General features: G+C 42.0%; 1 protein-coding gene across 3 annotated transcripts; it reads right to left on the bottom strand.

Moving 5' to 3' along the window:
* Positions 1-779: 779 nt before the first annotated feature.
* On the bottom strand, positions 780-24,465 carry adam23b (ADAM metallopeptidase domain 23b). Of its 3 annotated transcripts, none has more exons than XR_014888899.1 (26): positions 24,255-24,465; positions 23,399-23,616; positions 22,878-22,954; positions 19,278-19,341; positions 18,275-18,357; positions 18,062-18,125; positions 16,868-16,940; positions 16,349-16,419; positions 16,107-16,172; positions 15,845-15,913; positions 13,889-14,055; positions 13,632-13,716; positions 13,450-13,537; positions 12,289-12,340; positions 11,391-11,490; positions 11,240-11,311; positions 11,061-11,147; positions 10,889-10,969; positions 10,722-10,772; positions 10,577-10,640; positions 10,381-10,486; positions 8,265-8,384; positions 7,828-7,996; positions 6,129-6,240; positions 3,788-4,844; positions 780-2,633 (listed from the first exon to the last, which is right to left on the bottom strand). XR_014888899.1 is itself a non-coding variant. In XM_085248776.1 (26 exons), the coding sequence occupies exons 1-26, from the start codon at positions 24,328-24,330 to the stop codon at positions 2,588-2,590; spliced, it is 2,352 nt and encodes a 783-aa protein (XP_085104902.1). In that variant the 5' UTR covers positions 24,331-24,465; the 3' UTR covers positions 780-2,587. The 3 variants fall into 3 exon arrangements, 2 of the variants coding, with proteins under 2 accessions (XP_085104902.1, XP_085104901.1); XM_085248776.1 differs by lacking the exon at positions 3,788-4,844 and adding an exon at positions 5,659-5,749; XM_085248775.1 differs by having other exon boundaries at positions 4,754-4,844.
* Positions 24,466-25,722: the final 1,257 nt, after the last annotated feature.

Genomic DNA, 25,722 nt, shown 5'->3' with positions numbered 1-25,722 from the left:
ACATACGCAGGCTGTAATGAGGGAATGTGCAACAGGAGGGAAACACAGCTGGACCTAATTTGACATAACGAGATAGGGAGGAAACAAACTGAATGCACTAATGCAGGACTATCAAAATAAAACAGGGAGCAAGACAAATACTGAGACGAGGACGAAGAAAAAACGTGCAACACAGCGAAAGCACAGTGACAGAAAGCTAAAGCCTAGAATCTATAAATATAATACAAGTCCACACAATACGAGAACCAAAACCATGAATGACACAAAATCAAGGAATGTTAGAAAAATCCCAAAACACATGAACACTAGTGCACGGATCCAGTGCCATGACAGTGACAGCATGGGGCAGAATGGAGTTTCTTTGCATTGGTGTTAGTTATTGACCCCATAGTCCCCCCCCCCCCCCCCCCCCCCCCCCCCCCCGCATTTCAAATGGTTTGTTCCACCTCCTCAAAGTTGCTCTTAAATAACACCAATCACACAATCAGGAGCTGCTAGCAGTTCATTGAGGATTTAAAACAGGGGTCCCCAATCCCAGTCCACGAGGGCCGGTGTCCCTGCAGGTTTTAGATCTCACCCTGGGTCAACACACCCGAATCACATGATTAGTTCATTACTAGGCCTCTGGAGAACTTCAAGACATGTTTAGAAGGTAATTTATCCATTCAAATCAGCTGTGATGGATCAAGGACACATCTAAAACCTGCAGGGACACACCGGCCCTCGTGGACTGGGATTGGGGACCCCTGATTTAAAAGAAAAGAAGACAAACGCTTGGATAAAATTTGTCCGTAGTTTATTAATCAGTCCAACTGTACATAATGCAGTGAGAGAGGGACACCAGACAATGATTAACATGGAGGATTACAACAATGCCAGTGCTATGGCAGCACCTGGAATACACCGACAATCAGCTGGACTGGAAATGATAGCCCTGCACAAGGAAACTGTTCAGGCCTCGATATGTACAGGCACCATACAGAGTGTGTGTGTGTGTGTATAAGTGTGTGTGTGTGTGATTAAAAATATCTGTCTGGATGAAAAACACACAAAAATGATTTTCAGTTCCACAAATGTAAAAGGGTGCTCTCTCTCTTATCTTCTGAAATACTAATTCAGTTATTTTGATGATTTCTTTACTTGTCCATCCACAGTTTGAGTACACTGAAGCGAAATGAAAGGAGACATAGGAGTGGGCAAATACAAAAGATTAGCTGATTAGCAGAGGTTGTTTTTTTTTTTTCCTTTTGTAAAACCATGTCTACACCGATATCACTATTACCCATACTTTTGTGCAATATCTTTCTTTGCATAGTAAATAAAAGTTAAATGTTTTTTATTGTTGACATGCACCTATCTTTTGTAGCATATTTTCCTTGCAGATTTTGGGGACTCCCATATAGAATTATAAGCCCACTATAGTGATTTGCATGCAGCATTACCTGTAGAGCTGAACTTGATTTCCACTAAGAGTTTATGAGAGCAAAAAGGCTTAAGCCAGTATAGTGGGTGTTGATGAGGACTGTTAAGTGAGACCTGGCCGGACACGTGAGCGCCTGCATGGACAGACTTCATGCCCTCAGCATGAGAGGCACCACTGGCTGCAGACAGAGGGGAAAGTGCTCCGTGTGCAACAACATCCACATGTTCGGGTGATTGGTTCTTTGGCTTTTGAGTCAGTGTTGAAGATACTTCAAAAACAGGGGGCTAAATCGGATCACAGTCTGAATCTCTCCGGAAATGACGCGCTTCTCCTCGACACCACAGCTTTCTCTCTCTGTCCTCAAATCTGACTTTAGATTTTCTTCTCTAACCATTTTGGCCCAAATCCTAGTCTCAGTTTGTTTGTTTTTTATTTTAATAACATTACCAAAAACACCCGCTATACAAGATGTTAAGATAAAAAACAAAAGCATTTGATGTCCTTGGAAAATATGCTGTCAATTCCAACCCTGAACTCCTTAAATATGTACAGTGGTGTGTGCATGTGTGTGTGTGCGCATTCACTACATGGCCTGCATTGCCCTTATAGGTCCTCACATGAAGTTCTGCTTAAACAGGAGCTTCAACAGGCTTGTCACTGGGTTTGGTTTTTAATGAGGCTCTCTCCTGCGCTTTTTTTCTCCTCTTTCTGTGTTTTCTTTTTTCTTCTTTTTTATTTTTGCAGTATATTCATAGCTTTGGTAGCCATGCAGAGCCCCGCAGAGAGGGCTCTTCATGCCGGGCGCGGGCGGGTTGGGTGGGGGTCGGGCGGGCCAGCAAGCAGCAGGTTTTGTTTCGATTTTATTCATGCCAGGTGAGAGAGTGGTGTGGATTCCGCCTGAACGCCTGTGCACTGGCACTAAAGGATGGAAAGAGGAGCTCTGTCACTCTGGAGATCAGGGTGGAGGGGCGTGGGTGAGGTGTAGTTGAAAAAGGCTGCATTTATAATGTCACTACGATGGAAATTTGTTAAAATGTCCACTATGTCTTTTTCAAGTAAATCTAATGCCAAAGAATCAGCAGCAGTAAGTGCAGTCCAGCTGTCAGGTAGCCAACTAAGGAAGCCTTGGAGCAGTCCCTGTGTGATTGCCATCTTCTCCTTGGGTTAAATGGCTGTGGCATTGGGGTCATACCGCCGTTTCTTCACATTTCTTGATGAGGAGATAAGAAAAAGAAGTCAGCATCTGCTATAATTATATATGCAACGGAGCTAGTGCAACCTGGACAAGCAACCACGCTCTCTTAAGGAAATGCTGTTAGTTGCAGTTTATTATGTAAGGCTGTGAGCAAAATCCCATACTTACGTACTTTTTAGTAGTAGTAGTAGTAGTACGTGAGGATTGTTTGGTATAACACATTCTCAGTATGTATCCAATAGCATGCGAGGTACATACTATTTTGGGTAAGCGGGACAGTGAGCTGAAATCTAACATTGATAACTCTTGAACTTGAGTGTTTAAATACATGCTTTCACTCTGCTGTTAATAAAATTTCAGCAAAGGCACTGGAATGTATCCTAAGGCTTAAATCCTACTGTTTAAGTGATACATAGTATGGGATTTTAGACACAGTGTAAGTGTGCCTGATGAAAATGTTCCAAATGTGCACTTTTTGAGGGCTTCAGGATCAAACGCCGAGGACACTGGAGTGAGGACAGGCTGGTCCATGTTGGCCCGCTCAGCCTTGACTGCAAAGAGACAGTCAGAGGTATTTACAGTCACAAACCTGAGGTCTACAGTGTCAGCGATGAGAAAACATCACATCTGCTTTACAGTTTTTGTAGTACTGGCCAGATCTGAAATAAATAAATATGTTTAATTTTTGAAATCAAAGAACAATCAAGTCTAAGCCATATTACATAATTTTTAAGGTGTTACGAATATAAATATACTCTGTTGCCTTCTTGCAGATGTGCTGATCGGCTCCTTCGTGCAACATCAGTTTACAAGGTGAAGTGTAGGAGACACGTGTCATTACCGGTATTGATGGGAAACACATTAGTTCCACTCAAAACAACCATCTGGGAGGAAAGAGCTAACATAACGTGTACTCTACAGCGGAGAGGAGGAAAGAGGAGACGAGCACAGAAATAACGATCACAGCGGCGGCAGCAGCAACAGTAACTACTACCACAACAGTGGGACAACAATGAGTACAACAACAGGAGTGATGCATAACCTCCCCGTACTGTGGCTTGCTGTGGGGCTTCTATCACTCTGTCATGCACCTGTTCCAATAGTCGGCCAGTTGAAGGTGGCACTATTGCTGTGCGTGGTTCATGCAGTGCAATGCGCCGTGTCTGTACCGGGTCTGCGAAGCAGGCAGCAATGGCAGCTGGTGTGGGCGGGTCCGAGAGTCCTGCTCTGCTCTATGGCGGAGCTCAGCCATCCAGGTGGGTGTGGCCAGCCATGGCACAAAGGCTGCAGACAACAAAAAGGTCCTGGCTTCTCTCTCTCTCTGTGTCTGTGTGTGTTGTTCTCATAACTCCATTTAAAGCCTCGGCCTCAAAGAGCGACGGAGTGAGAAAAAAACATCATGGAAGTGATGAGAGCACGACAACCCTCGGACCAAATTGCTCAGGGTTTGTCTCAGCCTTTGTGCAATGAACTGACCTCCTCCAAATCAACAAGTCAACATGCAGAAATGTTTGGTTTCTTATTCTATTTTCTTTCTCTTTTTTTGTTTTTTTTGCTGTTTTAGTGACAACCATGATGCTATCTGGCATGCTTTAGTGGCTGTAGGACCATATTTATTATTTAGTCCTTAGGTCTGTTTAGATTAGGATGCGTAACACCCCTGTTGCTCAAGACAGCAGGCTAATCAGCGGTGGGTAGATTTCCTAGCCATAGAGTGACACTGAATGGTCTAGTTTAAGATTTTAAAGGGGAGTAATTTCTGTAATACAAGTACAAACAAACTTTTTTAACCACTTAGCTGTTATAAAGTATTCTGTCCCCTCTGTACTTTACTATGAAATGCATGTCAAACATTGAACTCTGCCCGTCTAATCAGTTTGAGGTTCTGCTACAGATGCACAGACACCCCCAGCGTTTCCCAAAGTCAAATTTACTCATACAGTATCAAACACCTGAACGCCTTCCACACCCATATGTGTTCTGCATGTCTCCTCGTCAGTGTGAGCCTAAGTGTAGTAAGTGTAACATGTCCACCCCGGGATGCTGTATTCTGTAGCAGGAGCTCAAACCCTGGTGTCTAGAAGCAGCAGGGATGCTAGAGTTAGAGCAGGAGAGGCATGCGGCGTGTTGCTTACTTAAAGCCCCATCCAGTCCCCCCCAGCACTATGGCAGCCACAAGGATGGCTCCGGCGATGGAGCCTATTATTAGATTGGTGGCACTAGGACCTGTAAAGGGTTATGGGGAAAAAGACATGAGTTCCTATACTCATTTACTGTATTAATAACATTTAGCTATACAATGATGATTTCACATGGAACAGAAAACATACCATAAGTATACTATTACAATAAAATGACTGAGTTTGAGAATGCATTTTTTTGCATGCTTTTCAACCCCCTTTTAGTGTTATAAAGAGAATGTAATCAAGCAAACGCCCTGGAAATATTTAAGTTTATCTGGTGTCAGTTGAGGTAGCGATTATCAGTGGTTTGTCTGTTAAGGTTGTGTAGACCCTGGGTATCCATCACTGTAAAGGTTTACAGGTGACATGTAGGTGTGATCTGCAGTGTGAGCAGTACAAAATGTTTTTAGGGGTCCCAGTCACCACACAGCCTACCACTGACTGACAAGCCAGGTCACTAACTGGACACTTCTCAGGACTGTTTTCATCTAAATGCCCCACATGCCCCAGAAAGGAGAGGATCACAGGAGCAACCACATAACGACTAAGAATAAGAGAAAGGAGAGGAAGTAGGGAGGGAAGAGGGAGGATGAAGAAAGAGGCTTGTAGTAATGGGGAACGACAGGAAGTGACAGGAGAAGGAGAGGAAGGAGGGAGGGAGGGAGGGGAGATCCATCAATCAATCACACGACACTGAAAACATCCAATCACATGACAATTATATGGTCATCACCAACACACAAGAAAACACAAAGCCACCGGGACGCACACACGGGCTCAGGCCGGCTCACGAGACCGCCCGCACACTGAGGCACCACTATGAGAGGAAGAGCTGTGAAAGGGTTAAAGATGCTTACTCTATTCCCCACCCTGTGCCTCCAAAAATCACCCCCAGGGCCAGAATGGTCCCTGCTACTGCCCCTATCAGCCTGTTAGTGGCCACGCTCACTGTGCAGAGGGGAAAAGGAGCATTATTACCACCCTGTCAAAAACAAATAGCAGGCTTCTGCTTCAGAGTCATGGATGAAGTGACCACTGCCCCGTAAGCCCCTCCCCCTGTGGTCAAAGCATCATCTTCAGAATCAGAGCAAACAAATCTTACACTGCTTTTACATTCTCCTACAATCAAAGCCTTTATGTTCCCCAGTAGACCTGTGAAACTCAGGAATGTGCGACTGACTCAGATCTAGCAGTGCGTCTGAGAGCGACACTGTAATAACATTTACATTAAACATACGATCAATGTGAATCTGGGCTAAATTAAAAAAGGGTGGATATATTCATTTTTGGATGGCGGATGGCGGGAGTAGAAAGGTTGGAAACCGACCCTTGGGTTCTTCTTCTGGAGTGACATCGGGCTCTTTAGGCGGGTCAGGCATGCTACAGTCTGTCCCGGCCCAGGTGGTGTCACAGGTGCATGTGGCTTCATTGTTGCATACCTGTGCACAGCAGACATACAGAGGTAAACAGAATGAAAGATGGAGTTTTTTTTAAATTCCCCTCAAGGAACTTTTTCTCTTCCATTTTTCCCCAACATTATACAAAAAAATCTGGCATAGGTTTTGACGTATGATAGAAAAAAACACAATAGCTATGTTTTATTCAGCTCCAGTAATCCAAGCTGGTGTGAGCATCACAGAAAAGCATCACAGCGAGAAAAGTGCAGGATGGTGTAAAAAATGTATTTAATTTAGGCAAGCTGGTTTTCGGCTGACTGGCTTACTGGGACTCTTGAAGAAAATCAATCAACCGACGTGTAATTTCCCAGGCAGCTATAGCCCCCTGAGGAGAACTCGCTTGGGAAAAAAACTTCTTTAAGAAACATCTTAAGCTTCATTTATAGTGCTGAACTAAATCCCTGAAGAACCTAACGCTGCAGTTAGTTAACGCTTTGCATTTATACTTGTGCACTGGTGTGTCTGCATTACTTCATCGTCTCAAGTGAAACTCATCCAATCATGTTGGACTCTAAGATAATAAATACTGAACAATGGCTACATGGAACATTTTGAATTTGGAAAAATAGTAACTACTGCATTAGTAATTAATAGCAAAATGCTATTATTGGAATCATAATCACATATTGTAACCACAGGAAGTTACATTTCTGGGAAGATGCACGTCTCAATGCAGTATAGAGCAAATCAAGCTATTATTATTGTTTTGTGTCTGTGTGTTTATTTTATCATCAAAATAATATTTTCAAAAACAATTTGAGTTGCATTTAATTCAGGAAATATAAAGCATTGTATTTCCTGCAGAAAAGATTACGATTTTTGATTATTATGTATTTACATATTTTTAATTGTGGCAATTTCTACCACATCAGCTGAGAAATGATGCTGCACATGCCGGGCCACTCAGAAAGGAAGCACATTTAGAGTTTGAAACGACAGCTGGGATAGACTCGAGTACAACCCTGAATGACCCTGAATTGCATAAGCTGTTAAGAAAATGGATAGATGGATGAAGAGAAGTATTTTATTTATTTTTATTTAAATACATATTATTTAAATATTCTGCAACTTCTTCTTAAAAAAATCTAAATAAAGCAAGTTTGGCTTACTGGTATAAGAGGTATTTGACATTTCCATAAAAGGGTAGAGGTTTTCCCCAGTTTCCAGTTTGTGTTGACACCTGAATAAAGGATTGCCAGTTGCATATTTCCCTTAAGCTTGAGGCTTTTGTTTGACTTTTTCTACTGAGAAAAAGAAAATCAACAACCCTGGGCATTTGAAATGCAATGAGCCTCCTTACTTCTCCTCATCCCTCCAGAGTGAGATTTAATAAACAAAGAGCAAATACTGGTGTTTGCTGAACAGAAACTCTAAGTTAGAGCATAAACAGCCTTTATCCATGACTCAGTAAGCACCCTTTTCATCAAAGGTGTTGGAAACGTTCTGCAGCCCTTACAAACAAATACTACACGCAGTCCATGCTTGCTAATCTTCTAAAAATGAGTGAACACCCTCTCAATTTGCCAGTGAGCAAAGAGTAGGTGTAGGTAAGTGCGTACAAATACTCACCCCATGGCCCGAGCACACATGTCCGTTAGGTCCAATGGGGCAGGTGCTCATGTTAAGTGACTGGATGGGCAGACACTTGCGGTCAAGGCACATCATTGACGGCCCACAGGGAGTCCCATCCTCCACGTAGCCTAAATCAGTTTCATCATCCAAAAGGACGTGGGCACCCCTGAGGAGAAGGATGGAGTAGAGGTGAGGGGTGTTGAAGTCTCCCAAAAAATAAAGCTACAGAAGAAACACTGCCTGTAGGCACCCATTTTAGAAAGAAATAGAAAAACTTCTAGTAACAGCTTGCGTTTTATGAGCAAGTTTATGAGAAAATGGCCCATTGCGACACAAAAAATCCCCCAAATTTACTACAGAGTTTTTCTATTTATTTCCCACATGGGTAAAGAGCCCCCAGGCCCCAGGCATTATATTAAAGTAAATGTGTTTACGTGCACTGTATGACGTTCCCTTGGTGGTTGAAGGAGGTGGGGGTACTGTCTCCTTTCATGCTTCCAATGCGAGGGACACGCCCGACATTGGTACACAAAAGGAAACCACAGAACACGTCACTGTAAAAGAGAGAGATAAGCAACCAAAAATGTGTACAGATAACACTCTTCCACCTGTCTAACAATGTAATGTTCACCTCTGCACCACCAATTACCAAAATGCACCAAAAAGCTCTATTAGTTTGGTTCAAAGCGACATCTGTAAAGATCTGAAACCTCGTACTGATAACTTTCATTTGATCTGTTACAGTCAATGTTTGGTCTTTAATATTAAGTGCAATTTTAAAGTCACACTGCTTACCTTTAAACATGTTTTACAAATACACTGCCTGGCCAAAAAGAAGTCGCCACCTGGATTTAACTAAGCTATTAAGTATAAGCCTTTCATTGGATAATTACTGCAGTGATTACTTAATGCAGCTGGCAACATGTCATTTAATTAACCCTAACTGATGCAGTGAACAAACAACCACATCACAAAACATTTCCCGTGATTGTGGAAAAGATTTTCGTTTGTTTCAGAAGGTTATTGGTCTGTTCTACTGTCACCTTTATATTGTTAGAGACCCCACAGAACTACAGAGAAACCCCAACAATGAGACAACACCCTATGAGCAAGCACTTGGTGACAGTTGGAAGGAAAAAATCCCTTTTAACGGGAAGAAACCTCCAGTAGAAACCACAAGTAGGCCCACAAGAATGCGTGGGCGACTTGGATCCATGCCATGGGTGTGAGGGGAAAGTGAGAGCAGAGGGAGTTAGGACAAAAGGCACACTATGGGAGAGCTAGAATTTAAAATGAATTACTAATAATTAAATGCAATATCCTTCTATAAACACATGGAAACTGAAAAAGAAAGTGAGTGAAGGACATGGGACTCTCCCAGCAGTCTAAGATTACTGCAGCATACCCAAGGAATGGTTCAGAATCACCTGATCCAGCCTTAACTATACGCAAAAAGGAAAGTTTTAAGCCTTCTGTTATCTCCAGCAAAGAAAAACTAAAACAAAAAAAGAAATGTCATTGTGTAAAACCTGGAAGGAGGAACGAGGTCATAAAAAGAGGTGGATGAAATGATGGACCCATCATGCCGAGCGCCTAGTGTACAAGCCTGCAGAGGCAATTTTACAATCTCCGGCTGCTTCAGTTGGTTCTACAGTGTCATGTGGCCTAAAATAAGGTCAGCTGACTACCTGAATATACTGAATAACCGGGTTTTTCCATAGTGGATGTTTTTCTTCCCTGATAGCACATTCATGTTCCAAGATAGCAATGCTACGATTTATCACGCTCGGACTATGAATAAATGGTTCAAGGAGCATGAGACATCATTTTCACATGTGGGTTGGCCAACCCAGACTTAACTGACTTTAACTGTTATTGGGAATATTGCCTTATTAGGAATGTGCCGGAGAAGACGTTCTGATTCCGCCGACATCAGTCTTGTTAAAAAATGAATGCCACTCTGGACGAGAATACATATTGTGAAACTGCATGAGCTTTTTGAAACGATGCCACTGCAAATGCGTGCTGTCATCGAAGCTAAAGGCAGTCCAGTTAAATATTTCAGGCTTCAGCTTTTTTTGGCTGGGCAGTGTAAACTGACTTGACTTTTACCACCACATCCCAGTTAAAGAGAAAAGCCAGGAAGACTGAAGACATGTGTGCTGAGGTGGTTTCCCTGGAATCTGTTTTTAGTAATTGATCTGATTGGTAAAAATACATTCCTGGCATTTGATGGCAATTATCCATTTTAAACAGGGTCCTTTGGCGCCCTCTGTTGGATGGCTGTAAAACAACAACAACTGAGAAACCTGATGCTGAAATTCCACATAACAGGATTAACTTGTACAATATATCTTTGGAATACCACAACAAAAATTTGGGGATCCTAAAGGATCTTGACAGTAAAACTTTCTCACCTATGCACAGCTGGCTGCTTGGTGCACAAAATGGGTGTAAATGTTGGCCGATCAGTTTAGAAAAGTTCAAAATATGCTTTCAGGCACTTTATTATTCAATGAATGTGCGACAGTGTTATTATTTTGTGCTCACTGTTTGCTACACTGGATCCATTTTTCTCCATCTTTTCCACAGTTGCCCTTCTCTGTCCCCTCCGTGTTCAGCTTCTCATAGCAGAACTTCTCCGAGCCTCCAGCCTCTAAAACAAAAAGAGGGGCGATGAGCTGCACGCTGCCTCTCCTTGTGCAGAACCCGTGCTCAAATTAACCCGAGAAGCATTAAACCTTACTTGATCCCCAGATGTATTTACACTGGTTCTCTCTGGTCTTACACTCTCCACTGTAACAGCGACCCTTTAGATAGAGATTAATAAAAAATCAGAAAACTTTGAGCACACGTTGGCATTTATATTTTTGTAAATACCCATTTCTTACCTGGTTTACCTGGCAGATGTAACCATCTTGTTTATGAAGGTTTGGCGGGCACTGTAAAAATCACAAAGAGAACAACCTTTCTTTTTTAACAGCCAAATTTGTGTTCAACGTGCAAAAAAAATGAACTAATTAAAGCTATTTAAAGCTAAATAAACCATAAGCTCAACCTGTCCCGAGTCCCCAGAGCAGGTCTCTGAGATGTCACAGTCGTTCACAGCATAGCGGCAGCTGTAACCTCGTGGGTAGAACTGGCAAGAAAAGGAGAATAAAACAGCGTTGGATTTCAGAAATCAACTACTAGTTTTTCAGAGCTTTAAAAAGAAAGAACCAAGCTTGTACCAAGCATGTTTTATTGCAGCATGGTCCATCGCTGCAGTGTGCCCCATTGGCGAGGGAGCACTTCTTGCAGCATTCCTTTTGGCAGTCCTGAAAACAAAGGGAAACGAGCTTCAAGCATCTGAACAAAGAGAAGATGACAAATGGGCGTGCGTGACGTGGTGAAGTAAAAAAACCCTCACTGTTCTCAGTCCGCAGTCGCACTCCTCTCCCAGTTCTACAAATCCATTCCCACAATTTGCTGCCTCGAACAGCTGTCAGGAGAGGACAAGACGGTGTAAAAGGAGCACGTGTGCGTAAAAGTTTGACATGTTGAGAGAAGGGGCGACTAACCTTGGTTGGCCTGTTGAACAAACAAGAACCTCCACCTTTCAGGAGGAACTCCTTGTAGTCTGAGATGCTGCATTTGGAGAATTTTTGTGGGTGTTGGACTCTGCAGAGAGAAGACAATGATATTTATAAGTTTGTCCAACCAAACAGGATACAGTCAAAAAAATATGCCTAAAATGTTGACTTCAAGTAATCTGAATGCATGCAAATTTCCCAAAAGTCAATTTTCATTAGATATCTCAAAATTTCAGCTTACTGACTAAAACGTATCACTAAGTTTAAAATCTTGAAATAATAACCTGAAATTTTGACCAATGGAAGTGTGTTTATGTTCTCAGTTGCAAGTTTCAAGTTAAATTGAATACAACATGATTTAAATTGTGGTGTCAAATAGAGGCGTGTAGAATGATAAAGCTGGGTATGCTTCTGGTCACTGACAAGTCACTATCGTAACAGCATGCTTTGTCCCTCAGTTTTTGAGTCAGAGCCACTTTTGCTCATCCTGTCCAGTTTCAAAACAACAAGATGGTGACGGCAAAATCCTCTCTAGGAACATAACTAACCAATGGGGGACACCCTGGTGACTACAGCTACCTTTTATATACCCAATCCTACTTTAGCTAAAAGAGTTGCTTATTATTCACAAAACAGCATGCCGAAATTACAGTAGGTGCAACTTATTCATTTTCTTACTTGTGTACTGACTGACTAGGTGGTTAAAAACTGTGTAACTGTATTAAACAGTCGCTCAGAGTTAGTTAATAACAAGCAACAAGGAAAAAAGCTGAACGAGTACTGATTACTACATTACTGAGTGCACACAAACGAGCATTTGTAATTGCTCTGCCATGTGAATGAATGACTGTGTATGCGTGTTTCTCGGGGGTATGTTGGATCTTACCCAGTATCCTCCATTATGCAGCCAGCCCACTGGCTAGTACAGCCGCATTCCTCTGCAAAACAGGGCAGAAAGTGTAGAAACACCAGAGAAAGAGGAACGGACAGAGTAAGAAAAGATAGCATCCACAACTTTCATTTTAAATAAAGACTTAGAGTAGACAAAGTAAGCATGTTAGCATAATTATTTTTTTTTTTTTTTGTAATTTCAAAGAAAAGCAGTCTTAATCCGTGGCTTTAACTCCTGATATCCAGCTTTCTGCTGAATAATGAAGAATCCTTTCACTTTATTTTACACTGACATTCTCCTTGGCAGCTTTGGGGCCACAAATAGACTTTTGCTGATGGTTAGCATTTTTTCCAGCTTGTAGTTTCTAACCTGGCAGCTGCCTCATTAAGCATGGCGATCTCAAATCTGATGGCATAAATTCTTTCTCAAACGGACATTTTCTGGTCTACTTTTCTCAAATACAGTCAGTCCACCGACGGTGACTTCTGGCAACAGGGTTGCAAAGAGACTTTTTGTTTTAGAGGAGGCCTGTGAATGACATCTAAAATATCAGTCAAGACTTTCAAAAAAATGCATTGTATCCTGTATTTAAACAGTTAAATGCCAATAGTAACAGAATAGTGAAATGTGAAAGTTCACTTAACACAAAACACTTCCTTCTTAGACCTAAAGAGTTGAGAGCAGAAGTATTTGTGGTGCTCAAAGTACTAAAAATACAATTTCGAGAAAGAAAAACACCTACATTTCTGCTACTTCTCCAATTTCCAGATGTGAGGTTACATCCAGTTAGCAGTCTTAAATAAAGTGCATTTAAACACCTGCCTTCAAAACATTTTCTCTACTTTACAAACAACTTTAGCCGTGCAGCAAAAGCATTTCAGTTTTGTGTGTATGTCTGTTTTAAGAGTGAAAAATGTTCCCATCCTGACCTTAATTCAAGCAAAGCTGGATAATGTTAGAGAGGCATCTGAAACCAGTGTAGGGATCACAGGGTCTTCAATAAAACACCAAATGTATCATAACTGACAGGTGCATTTTTGAGACCGCTACATAAAAACTGTTATTTACTATGTGGCATGAACTTTGTGACTTTAGCCTGCCATGCCTATCGTGCTTATAGCAGCTGTGTGTTAAGAAAAAGTGTTTCATGTTTACTTCTCTTGGATGCCGGATCCCACTGGATGCCCAGGTTCTGTGCCAGGCTCTGGGAAAGAGACACTACCATGGACGAGGTGGTGCCGTACTGTTGGCACAACAGTGACAACATATTATTCACCGCATAATCACACTGCGATACGTCCACAGAGCAATGCTGGATGTGTGACAGTAAATCTGACCTCATTGACGCCTACTCCACGGCTCACAGAACACATGCCTCCAAAGTACGCAGTGCTGCTTCTGCGGTAGTGGAAGGTGGCGTTTCTGCAAGAATGATGGAGATGAAGAATAAGACGGAAGATATAAATAGCACAAAGCAGGTAAGAACACAGCAGTGCTGCTTTAGTTACAGGCAGGCAAACAAAGCGTACTTCCATCAGAGCAAAACCAGAGACCACCCCAAACGATCTGTTCAGCCCCCGAAGGGTGAACTTACGAGAGTAGCTGCACAGAATCGGCATGGTGCTTGATGCTTTGCTGCCGGTACTTGGAGAAATCACGCAGCAGTTCCAGCGGCTTCACACTTATGGGGATGTGATCCCTGTCCGTCCAAATCTCCACAGCAACAAGCACCACACGTGTATGGAGTTGCTCTTTGAAGATCTGCCGTCGGAAGCAATGAATGGAAGCAGTAAAGGAAAAAAAACACAACAAAACGTGTGAGATAGAGGCAGAGAGCGACAGCAAAGGAAGCGGAGGACGGATGTAGAATAATGGGAGCGGGGAGGAATACAGGGGAGTGTTTACACACATACAAAGAACACAGACAGACAAGGATAACACTGATGTTTAGCCATGATGTTTGCCCGTTATTTTTGGAGTTTTGAATTCTTAGTTATCTATCTGAGTTTGGGTGTCTGTTTTGCTTTCTCTGTTATTCTAGTGTTTGAAGTTTTGATTCTTATCTGTGGCATGATGAGTTTTGGATTCCTGATTTGATCCTTTGCAGTATTACTGAAGATATGTTTTTTACGCTTAGATAAAATGAAAACAGAAGCCTGTTCTAGTCAAATGTGTACTTTTTTTATGCTTCCTTGTATTCCAGTTGCTGTCTTGAGGTATTGTAGCTCAAGACTAACCAGAGTGAGTTTCTTGTCTGTGTTTAGTATTTATCTTTTGAGTTATTTCCTGTTTTACTCTGTCAGTTGTCTCTTGTGTCTTGCTTTGACTTTTACTTCCTCCCCTGTGATTATCTTGTACCTTCACCCATGTTTCATTTCTCTCCTGCTCCCAGTTTGCCCTCAGGTTGTTTATATACACTCACTACAAACTGCATTTAAATGTTTAATTCTCCGGGCATAGATTCAACTAGATGCTGGAAACATTCCTCAGCAAATCTGGTCCATATTGATGTGACAGCCTCCCTCAGTTGTTGCAGATTTGTCAGCTGCACAATAATGATGTGACTCTTCCATTGCATCCCAAACGTGCCAAAGTTTTAGCAGCACTGTCACTTAAATAACCCGTTTCCCCATTCTGACAGTCAATGTAAGTTTCCGCAGGTCATCTTGACACCTCTACATGCCTCCATACACTGAGTTGCTGCCATGTAATTGGCCAATTCAATGGTTGGGCTAATGAGCAGCTATTGAACAGCTGTACCTAACAAAGTGTCTAGTGACTGTATACTGCCTTTCTTCCAATTAGTCTTTGTCTTCCCTGGATGTGTGCTTGCTGTTTACCCCGGTTCTCTGTGGTTTCCTTGTTTTAGTTATTGATCTACGACGTCAACAAAATAAAAGGTTTGCTTTGCATTATTTTGTCTGCCTGGAGTTGTGCATTTTAGTCCTGTGACGGTCCTGTGACAAGGTTTACCATTGTAGTTTAAGCATCAAATGCAAATTAGACACGAGGGTGAATGAAATGTTAAACATTTTGCAGATAGTGAGCACTGAACAAAATCAAATCTTATCCAGCTTGTGATGCCAGAGAAGTCATGTGCTAGACCGCAGGTGTCGAACTCCAGACCTCGAGGGCCGGTGCCCTGCAGGTTTCAGATGTGCCGTTGATCCAACACAGCTGATTTAAATGTCTAAATTACCTCCTCAACATGTCTGGAAGTTCTCCAGAGGCCTGGTAATGAACTAGTCATGTGATTCAGTTGTGTTGACCCAGGGTGAGATCTAAAACCTGCAGGACACCGGCCCTTGAGGCCTGGAGTTCGACACCCCTGGGCTAGACTGTCAGTATGTTGGTGCTGATTTGGTGATAATAGTAGCTGAGTGAAGTTAGACCTGCTGATGGCAAAACATTAAAAGTCAACTGTTATTAAGTACAGTAGGAGACGTTGCCGGACTTCTAGTAGGTCTTCTACAGATGATATTCTAAAAGAGGTTTCCAAAAAAAGCACACACTCCAGTTTGCTCAAAGGATAAGTAAAAAGCTTACTCACACTATCCACAAGATTAACTACTGACTTGGCAAAGTTCCTCGTGTGCTGCTTGTTCCTGTGTCGTTTAAACTGCAAACAGAAAGGGGGAGGGAAAAATAGCACACAGTGATGTACAGTGTGTAACGTTCGGTGGCGCTTGCTGCTCCCTCTTCTGGGAGGGAGTCGGGCCCAGGTCTGGAATATTAAAGAGTATCCTTTTGTCCATGATAAAATACCAGCCACATAGCATCAAATGAGGAAAAAAGGAGAGATTTTTACGCACCATACTGTGGTCACTGACAATCATGACTTCTAAATACTTCATCTCCTCAAATACGCTGCGAGGCATCTGCAAAACAAAACAACAATGACCAGGCAGCTTCAAGTGTATAATTTGGAGTATCACCACAGGTCTAACCTTGTAAACGTCTGTGGGTGTTTTTATTGTAAACTGTGAAACGCAGCCGGGGTGAGTGCACTAAAGTCATTGCATTACTTCAGAGAGAGGTGAGATCAGAGACTTACTGCTCGCTTTTTCCTGCGCCTCAGCCAGGACAGTTCATCCAGCTCGGAGAAGAGCTGCTCCTCCTCTTCCTCTGCAAATAAGCACAAGGAAAGAGTGACACCTCTACAGACTCAAGTGTTTACATCCCTGTAGCCTTGTTTTGAAAGAAATCAGTTATGCATGTGACATTTTCCCAGAAATTTCCACAGCGTGTCTCAAAATTTCCTATGAAATGCAAAAAGACGAGTGAAGACAGGGAACTTGGCAAAACGGCAGCGAGGCAAGTGCTTGTGATCCAAGGAAAGTGATATACATTTGGTCCATTTGGCAACTATAACACTAAAATCCAATCCAGTTTGTTTTAAAGGTCTCTTCTGGGGTGACAGCCTATCTGGACCTTCCTGTCCTTGCTTTGTGTCTGAAGACAGGGATGATAATGTCAGGTTTAGGAAGTCAAAAGAGGTGTGGTGCTGGTCAGAGGGGAAGGACTGATAAAGACAGTTATGTGAAAAGGTTAATGACAAGCATCGAAACCTTACCCTGCTCCACTGAATCATCATCCCACAAAGAAGAGGCTGCTCTTCTTAGTTTGTGAGGCCTAGCAGCTGTATCCTGTAGGAGTCAGGCAAACAAATCGGTGAAAAAAAAGGGAGGGTGACTTGTACAAGCAGGCAGAGCAAATGAAAAAAATAAGTTTAAACACATAATTTATCAAGGATTTACAAAAGTAAATGCAGGACTAAATAATTACACAAATAAAAATGTTTGGCGCTGAATGCCTGCTGCACATCTTTTCTGACGTTTAGCTCCTGTTATGTATCAGAGTGAGTACTCTTGAGTTGCTGATTTCAAGAGCACGAGGTGTTCCAGTTTTATAAAGAACAAGAGCACTTATGTTTGCATGTAAAGGGGGAGAAACTATTTTTCCCACCAGCAATGCAGTCAAATCCACTTGTAGTAGCAGGAAAAGGAACATTTCTAGCAGTGCACAAACATGTAGACCGTCAATGCTAGAAAACAGATACTGCGCAATCAAAAGCATGTCCGACAGATTATTACAACAAGAAGAAAGTGCTGGCAATCGCTAAACATCCCAGCACTCGTGATTTTTTTGGCCACAGATTCCCATTAGCACCTAAAGTTCCTCTTTCTCTATAACTATGATATAATTATGACTATTGGTCAGAGGGCCCGGTGGCACCAGTGTCCGGCAGCCTCGCCTCTGTCAGTGCGCCCCAGGGCAGCTGTGGCTACAATGTAGCTTACCATCACTAGTGTGTGAATGTGTGTGTGAATGGGTGGATGACTGAATGTAGTGTGAAGCGCTTTAGGGTCCTTAGGGACTAAGTAAAGCGCTATACAAATACAGGCCATTTACCATAACAGGAAGAACTGGTGTGGGCCAGAGCCATCACTGAATAGTCATTCAGGACTAGAAAACCACCCTAACCATAACCAGCTTTCTACTATGGTTTGACAAATAGGAATTATGATGATTAACATACAATAAAAATGCAGATTATTTGTCTTTTGCTATAGCCATATGTAAAAAAAACATAAGGTCATGTTAATCCCATGTAGGAAATGGCCGTTTCCTTTGAAAACAGGATGATCCTGGTAGGATATCCTTGCCTGAGAACAAAAAGGAGTAACAGCATAAAACATGTGTTTCCATCCAAGGCGAGGATGTTTGTTTGATCGCAGTGTGCGTGTCTGCTAAAGGAATAACTTACAGTTGAATGATTCTGTTGTAAGGGCTCAATTAGATACACATGGACTCCATCGTCAAACATCCCACTGCCAGGCAGAGGGAGAATAAAAGGGAGAGACACACCAGTCAATACCGAGTCAATAGGAGCTAAGCAGCAGAGATGAGTACATCCAGAGATATTCTGAGCGCGGCGAGGATTTCACAAAAAAAAAAAAAAAATCTGATGTTCACTTACTGCAAACCGTTACAGGTAGATAAGGCTGCGTGGGAGTTATCGTTCCCTCTCACCTGGCCGTGGTAGTAACAGTGCTCACCGCCCTGAGAGAAGAAGACACAGTACTAAGGCAGCATCAGCGCTAGCATAATGCACAGAGTTGTGTGTACACCGTCGTGGCGCTGTGTAAAGCTGTCAGTGTGTTTGAATTTTCCAGCAGTCCTAAAAGGGTAACAGCTTGTGTCACAGATGTCAGTTTTGGCTTATTTGCAGCTCACTCCTGCAGGGGGGCTCAATCTATGCTTGTTAAAAGGGGAAGTTAATACACTGCAAGGTGGGTGCCGACACTGTTTGTGACTCAGCCCTCAGACCCCGGGTGAGCGCAGGACCCTGTTTCCCTCTGTCTCTCTCTTTTCTTTTTTTTTTTTTTAAAACTAACTTTATTTAAAGTAAACAAGTTTACATATAAAATGCACATACACATACAATTACATATACAAAACCATGAGCACATACAAAAGGGAGAAACAAGGAGGAAAATCTAGCATCTGAGTCCACACAACGTTCACAAGACTTACAGTTTTAATTCGTTCCACACACTTCACCCATCCCGTCCTGCACTGATACTGCAGAGTGCTTTCTCTCCCTCATCATGTGACCAGAGCTCCAGCAGGAGGCTGCAGGGGAGCAAAACCCTGCTGATTCAGCTACAGCATGCCCAACCCAGCTCTCTGCCTGAATCAGCAGCAGGAGAAAACAGCTCTCATTTCCATCTCACTAGCTTATATCCTCATCTATCTATCTATCTATCTATCTATCTATCTATCTATCTATCTATCTATCTATCTATCTATCTATCTATCTATCTATCTATCTATCTATCTATCTATCTATCTATCTATCTATCTATCTATCTATCTATCTATCTATCTATCTATCTATCTATTTCTGTGCAAGGTCAAAGCAGCATACACATGGCCCACCACAGCAAAATAACTGAGAAATGTGTCTACTTAAACATTACCTTTGATATAACAGGTTTCTCTCCTTCATAGTGGATCTCAACATAATCTGAAGACAGCAAGTCACTGAAGAAAACAGAGACTGCAGTTAGTAACAGGAGGAGTTGCCAGGAGGAGTAAAAGGAGGTGATGCAGTGAAAAAAACATGCAGGAGTCTGTCTGTCTCGTTTTGCTTTCTCTGACTCACATATTGTGGTTTTAAACTAGTGGTGAGAGAGCAGTGCTTTGGTTGGCGTTTAAACACGAACAGTCATCACCGCCGGGCCCGCATTTGGCTGCACAAACACTCCCCTGGCATCTCAAAAGTGCAGTGGAGATGTTAAATGTTGTCTGCCCTCAGGAAAAATTACTATGCAGGTAACCTGGGGATGACTAACTAGCCCGGCAGAAGATGCACAAAATAAAACTGGATTTGATAAAAAATCTCTCAAAAGCACCCTGAGAACAGAACAGAAGCAAATTATATCATATGAAGCTACCTGCTTCTGCATCAGATTTGCCCAAATCAAACTGAACGGAAAAGCCTAATGCGATAAATTATCCTAAGGCCTCAACCTCACCTTGAACACAACAGTTCTCTCAGCAGCTCCCTGAGTCAGCGTCCCTCACACGCTCGGTCTGCTAGCTGACTTCAAGAGATAATTTCTGCCACAATGGCGCTTTTTTTTTTTTTCTGAGTAACCTTGCAAAACGGAAACATCCCTCCTCTCTGAACATATAGCTGTGCTGCAGCAAGAAAAAAAAAGGATGGAAATAGTGGCTCTGTATTGTGACACCAGCAGTGTGACCATTTTTTTTGAGTGATGCGTTGGAGCATGTGAACAGGAAGTGCACCATTACGAGAGGAGAGCCAAGGCGCGAGCAGTCTCTGAGAGATTCCTTAGTGAAGGGCTATTTATAGCTTGACAGATGAGAAGAGTGGGCCACACCAGAGTGTATCGGTGTTTGAACGGCTGTGTGTGCATAAGTGTGTGGTTGGCTCTCTGGCTGGCTGGTAACAAAACTGAGTGTGGAAAGGTAAAGCGCCGGAGCGTGAGCATCTTGACGTATGTCTGTTTAAATGTCTATGCGCCACGGTTGCGCGTGGAGACCATGAGGAGGGAGTTCTGCCCCAAGGTCTCTTGGTTCACAGGAGACGGAGCGCCACAATGCAGCAGGAGAGGCAGCAGCACATGAAAGGCACAAAGAGGTAAAGGAGAGAGAAGGGACCAAAGAGCTGCAGGAGGTTCTCACGTCTGGCGCCAGATCAAATGTAACTCTAAAATCCTGTAGCAGCACATGACACACTCATGCTGTTCATGCAAGGCAATAATCTGCTCTGAGGCTTAATATATGGAGATGCTATTAAGTATTCAGAAAGACGGCAAAGGAAGAAAATCTCCCAGACAAAGTCGCCATTGTGGCCACTGACGATTTAACTAACGCATTTCAAAAACATCCAGATTCTTTAAAAGTAAGACTTGTATTAGTTTCTGTAAATCATCTTTTTAGTTGCTTACAATTCCAGGTACGGTAAGAGGTGAGCAGATAAAGCAGCACCCACTAGCAGGGTGCAGACCTATCTATATTTAGATCAGTGCTGCTGCAGCTACAACACTAAGCAGAATTCAAACCCCTATTCTTGCACAAAAAAAGCATCTAGTCGAGAACCTACAAGCAAACAGCTGGGAATCAAGGTCACACGTGCAGGCCTCTTCACTGCTGCTGAGATTTTCCTGTTGTACACAGCAAAATCTCCAGTGTTAAATTAACACTAGAGAGTGTCTATATGGGTCCACACCTCTGAGTGTTAAATACAACACTGTTGAGTGTTAAATTAACACTTTTGACAGTGTTATATGTTTAAAAGTAACCTAGTCAGTTTTGAAGATTAACAAAGACTAACACTGAGCAGTGCTGATTTTCTAACACTGGAAAATAACTCAAAATGTTAGAAATATTCCAGTGTTAGAAAACCAGCACTGCTCAGTGTTAGTCTTTGTTAATCTTCAAAACTGACTAGGTTACTTTTAAACATATAACACTGTCAAAAGTGTTAATTTAACACTCAACAGTGTTGTATTTAACACTCAGAGGTGTGGACCCATATAGACACTCTCTAGTGTTAATTTAACACTGGAGATTTTGCTGTGTACTATGTGGTGATTCCTGAACGGAGTGACAGGCTTTTCTGTCATTTGACATGATGCATGCGATACAAGAAGCGATGTATTTTTCATTTCAGCTAAACCTCACGGGAAATGTTCAACTTAAAATGAAGATAGCAGTGACAGACACTCTGAAGATATCCCAGCGCCGATATGTGATCTCCAAAACCGCAGACTGCAGAAGATTTCTGAACTTGTACATTTGGGCAATAAAATAAATACTAATTGCTCCATACTGCTGCACTGCCTACAAGTCTTTATCAGCCTTGACGTGGGCACTCACATGATACGCAAACCACTATGAAGCCAAAGCTCCAACATTTCCTTCATTATAGCTGAAGTAACAACTGTGTAAAGTAATTTCAAAGCGTGTTTACAGGATCTTAAGTTTATGGCACATCCTCTGTGATCTCAGCAAGCCACAGGCACAAGCTGAATATCCAACCACATGATAAGAAAACATAAAAGTAACTACGTCCTACAGGAATTTTTCACATGTACGCCAGGCTTCTTTATACAGGGAGTGAATCAATAGATGCAGAACACAGAGCAGCCGTCTCCATCCTCATTTTGATGCAAGCTTATTAAATCCTCATTAAATATAGAGATGTTGGTTATCCAAAATCCTTCATATAAAACTAGTCTGGCTGCTGAGCTGACGTCGCTCTTAGCACTTAGCAACCAACGTGCTGACCCACAGTTTCCCTGATTACATTATCTTCAATTGATGCTGCATTAAGCTCTGTTCTGACACATTATACATATCATTTACAAACAAGAGTCAGCTACTCGACGTGGTTCATCGCTTCGTATCATAGTCCGAGTCGACTTTCAGTTCACTGAACGTCTGCTCTGTGCTGTCATGATAGAAATACAAGTGTAGTGCACTTATGCATGTTCTCTTTGAGTCCTACACTGGTCTTTATATTTTGTATCTTTCTGATGACAACAATTTCATTATATTTATTATTATTATGGTACACCAAAATCTGCAACAAGCAGATTTATATTTAAATTAGTAAAGGATTTAAAACAGGAAATAAGAGTTATCTTAAATGTATTCTATACAGCACCACGTATTATAGCGTGAAGACTGTCTATGATAGGCTATATGGATGCTGGTCACAAGGCCAGCATGATACAAGATACTGAAATTCTATTGTTTTCATCTATTTAGTCATTTTTGTTGAGATGACCTTGAGAACAAATACTCTTTTACATGTTCTTATCATCTGGTGTCATTTCCCATAAAGGGCTGTGATGCGTCTTTGTCTCATGCTTGATTAGTACTCAGTCAGTCTGGTGGTGAGATTTTGGGGAAAAAACAAGGACAGGGAGATAAACAAAATCCTTACACATCTCTGAGTTTCACAGAAAAAAAAGCCCACAATCAATAACACTAACCAATTTAAGTGAAATAAATTGCTGTGGTTAAATTAGATTAGGAGAACTTACTTGTTAAGAGACAGATCTAGAACAAATCTGGAGCCAAATGCCTCTAACTGGAAACTAACTTGGGCTAGGTGGACTGCCTGTAGAAGAGAAAAAGAGTAGTCACTGCAGATAATGGTAGCTTGCAAAACAAATAAGATTATAGCAGCGTCTCACTGAGCCAAAATCCTCCAGGGTCTGCCTTCAACTTCGTGTACAGCACAATGCACAAAGAACAGATGTGCTGTATCAATGACGGATGTTAATGTACAGTGGGTTGACGGGAAGAAGTGCTTCTTTCAGCACACTTGCTTTGGCATCACTCCAGTTGCTAAAGAAACACGTAAACTATGCTAAGTGGGTCTATTTTGACTATTATCTTAGCTTTGACTGATTCTCTACAGCAAACTGACATGAAATACTGGGATCAGACCAAACAACGCATTATTATGTACTACAACCTTTGACCACACATCTTGCAAACTTTTTGCACAATCAAGGCTATGCAAGCACTAATCATCTTCATCCACCCCTCTTCCACATACCTGGCCCTCTGAAGCTTGGTTCTTAGCATGGGTGTTCAGGTCATGGTAGGTACTCTCAGAGTCCTCGTTTAGGTAGTAGATCAACCGAGAGGGGTAGGTGATCACATGCTCTACTGCATGGTGTGTTGTGTTGTCTGTGGTGGGTGCTGCAGTTGCCTGTTGCTTCAGCAGAGCCGACACTGCGTCCCTCTCAACCTTGTCCTCTACTCCTTGAACCTCTGCAAGGGATTTTTTACAGCACAGATACATATATATGTTTTTTAAAACTACAGATATGCACAAAGGTATCATCTTTAATTCATTAAACACAATTGTTACACTGAGGCAAGTGGCTTTAGCTTTATGCCAATTTTATGACACAGTTCATCTGCAGTGATTACATGCAGCAGTATACTCAAAAACTAATAGCCACCACCAATTACACTGATTTGGAACACAGACTATAAACTGCCTCATTTAAATAAAAACCACTTTTGATACGGTTATTGCCAAAGTAAAAACTGCACCAGATAAATACTGTTCTCATTTAATCCGGCGTGCCTGGATAATATCACGCACTTGAACAAACACAGAGCCTGTGTGTTAGACTTAATTCAAGCGTAGTAAATATCCATAACAGTGATCATTGTGTTTTTACTAGCTGAACAAAAGATGCTGATGCTGTAGTCTGCCCTCATGCAGCATCACGCTAAAGACGCAGCGTATTAAATACAATAATTCCCGGTGGCTTCCGAGGAACGCTGTTATAGATCCAAAGCACATCACCAAAAAATATTTCAGCACAAAGCACAGAGTGGTAAGCGTACGCGATCACATTAAAGTGACAAAAAAGCCAGCAGGCTGTGGCAGTACCTACCGAGTGAAGCTAGTGATGGATGAAGCCAAGGCAAAAGGATGCTGACGAGCAAAGTGGCCAGAAATATCAAATGCATGATTCATATTTGATAACTGAAATATCTCAATATCAACACATCAACGCAGTTAATTGCTCGCGGCCCATCGTGGCGGGGGAGGTGCCGTGGAGGGGGGATCTCTTCATGGATGCAGGAGACACCGGGTTTTACTGCTGCAGTAGCGGAAGAGGAGGAGGAGGAAGAAGCGGAGAGAGGAGGGGTGGGGGTGGGGGGCTGAAAGAAGGCGGTGGCCAGGAGGCAGCTACTAGAAGTCTACCAGCAGGTTGCTGCTCCTCCTTGATGAGCTCAAATGCCCTTTCTCACCACAGACACAACCAAGTGAGAAAGGACACTGCCACTGATATAATATAATATAATATACTATAATAACATAGTAGTTACATTATGTAGGCACTTGCCACTGTAAACAATACCAGTATAGAATAATCGTTCGACTTTCAAGTTTGGTTTCTGTGGTTTTCTAATTAAAGAAAATGTCAAACTGTGTCTGCTGGGAGAGAAAGTACTGGGACCATTCAGCAGCACCATAATCTTCTGAAACGGCTCCATGTATTATCAGCAGCGTAAACCAGACCGTGTGCTGTAATTGCTCTTTAATAATTATCAGTATTATTCAATATGTAACTTTTATCTGTTGTGTAAAGGTGCCTTGAGTCAAAACCTAGTTCTAACATCCTTAAAGTGGTAGTTTTTATGATAACTCACATGGTGCATTTTCCTGAATGTTTTACCTGAGCTGTGCGGATGCGCAGAAAACCCGGGGCCAGGTAGTATTCCAGTAATTTGGGACTCTGTGGTGCATAATAAAGCTGCCCCCCCCCCCCCCCATAGTGTGTGCTCATTCACAACTGGGGTCTAAAAGCACATTTTCGCCCAAGGGCTAGAGCAAATTTATCCACCCATTCGACATAAAATTACTGTATGCAGCCATAGTTGTACTTAATTAGTTATTACGCTCATATGAGTGAAATACTGCATAACATTTTAAGCTGATGATATGTTTTAACTGCCTAATCTGGTATCTTTGTTTTTGTGAGGGCAGACATATAATAAGAACAAAGCCTCATTAATAGGACACACTTGAATTTGTCTAATTTTTAAAAAAAGAAACAAATGAATCTCAGTAAATGTTTAATGTGGACAATATAGGTGTAATTTAGTTGTTTGTATGTTATACTTTAACACTCTATAAACCCATGCGTAATAATTTTTATGTAATTAACACTTTATTAATCCTAATTAGTGTATAACTAGGGTAACAATTAACTAACCAGGGACTGTAATATAAGATGTTATAAAACAGTAAATGGTTTGTAAATGCATTTGAGGCAAAAATTAATGTAATATTTCCACCTGAAATCTACTCAAGCACTATAAAACAACATGAAACTTACATGCTTATGCAGGGGT

This window comes from Mchenga conophoros, linkage group LG16 (assembly GCF_057382185.1).
Source record: "Mchenga conophoros isolate Kocher_MC1m ecotype Shallow Benthic linkage group LG16, M_conophoros_male_GT1.1, whole genome shotgun sequence".
Classification (NCBI taxonomy): domain Eukaryota; kingdom Metazoa; phylum Chordata; class Actinopteri; order Cichliformes; family Cichlidae; genus Mchenga; species Mchenga conophoros.
The sequence above is the reverse complement of the archived record's forward strand: the minus strand, read 5'-3'. Positions and strand labels throughout refer to the sequence as shown.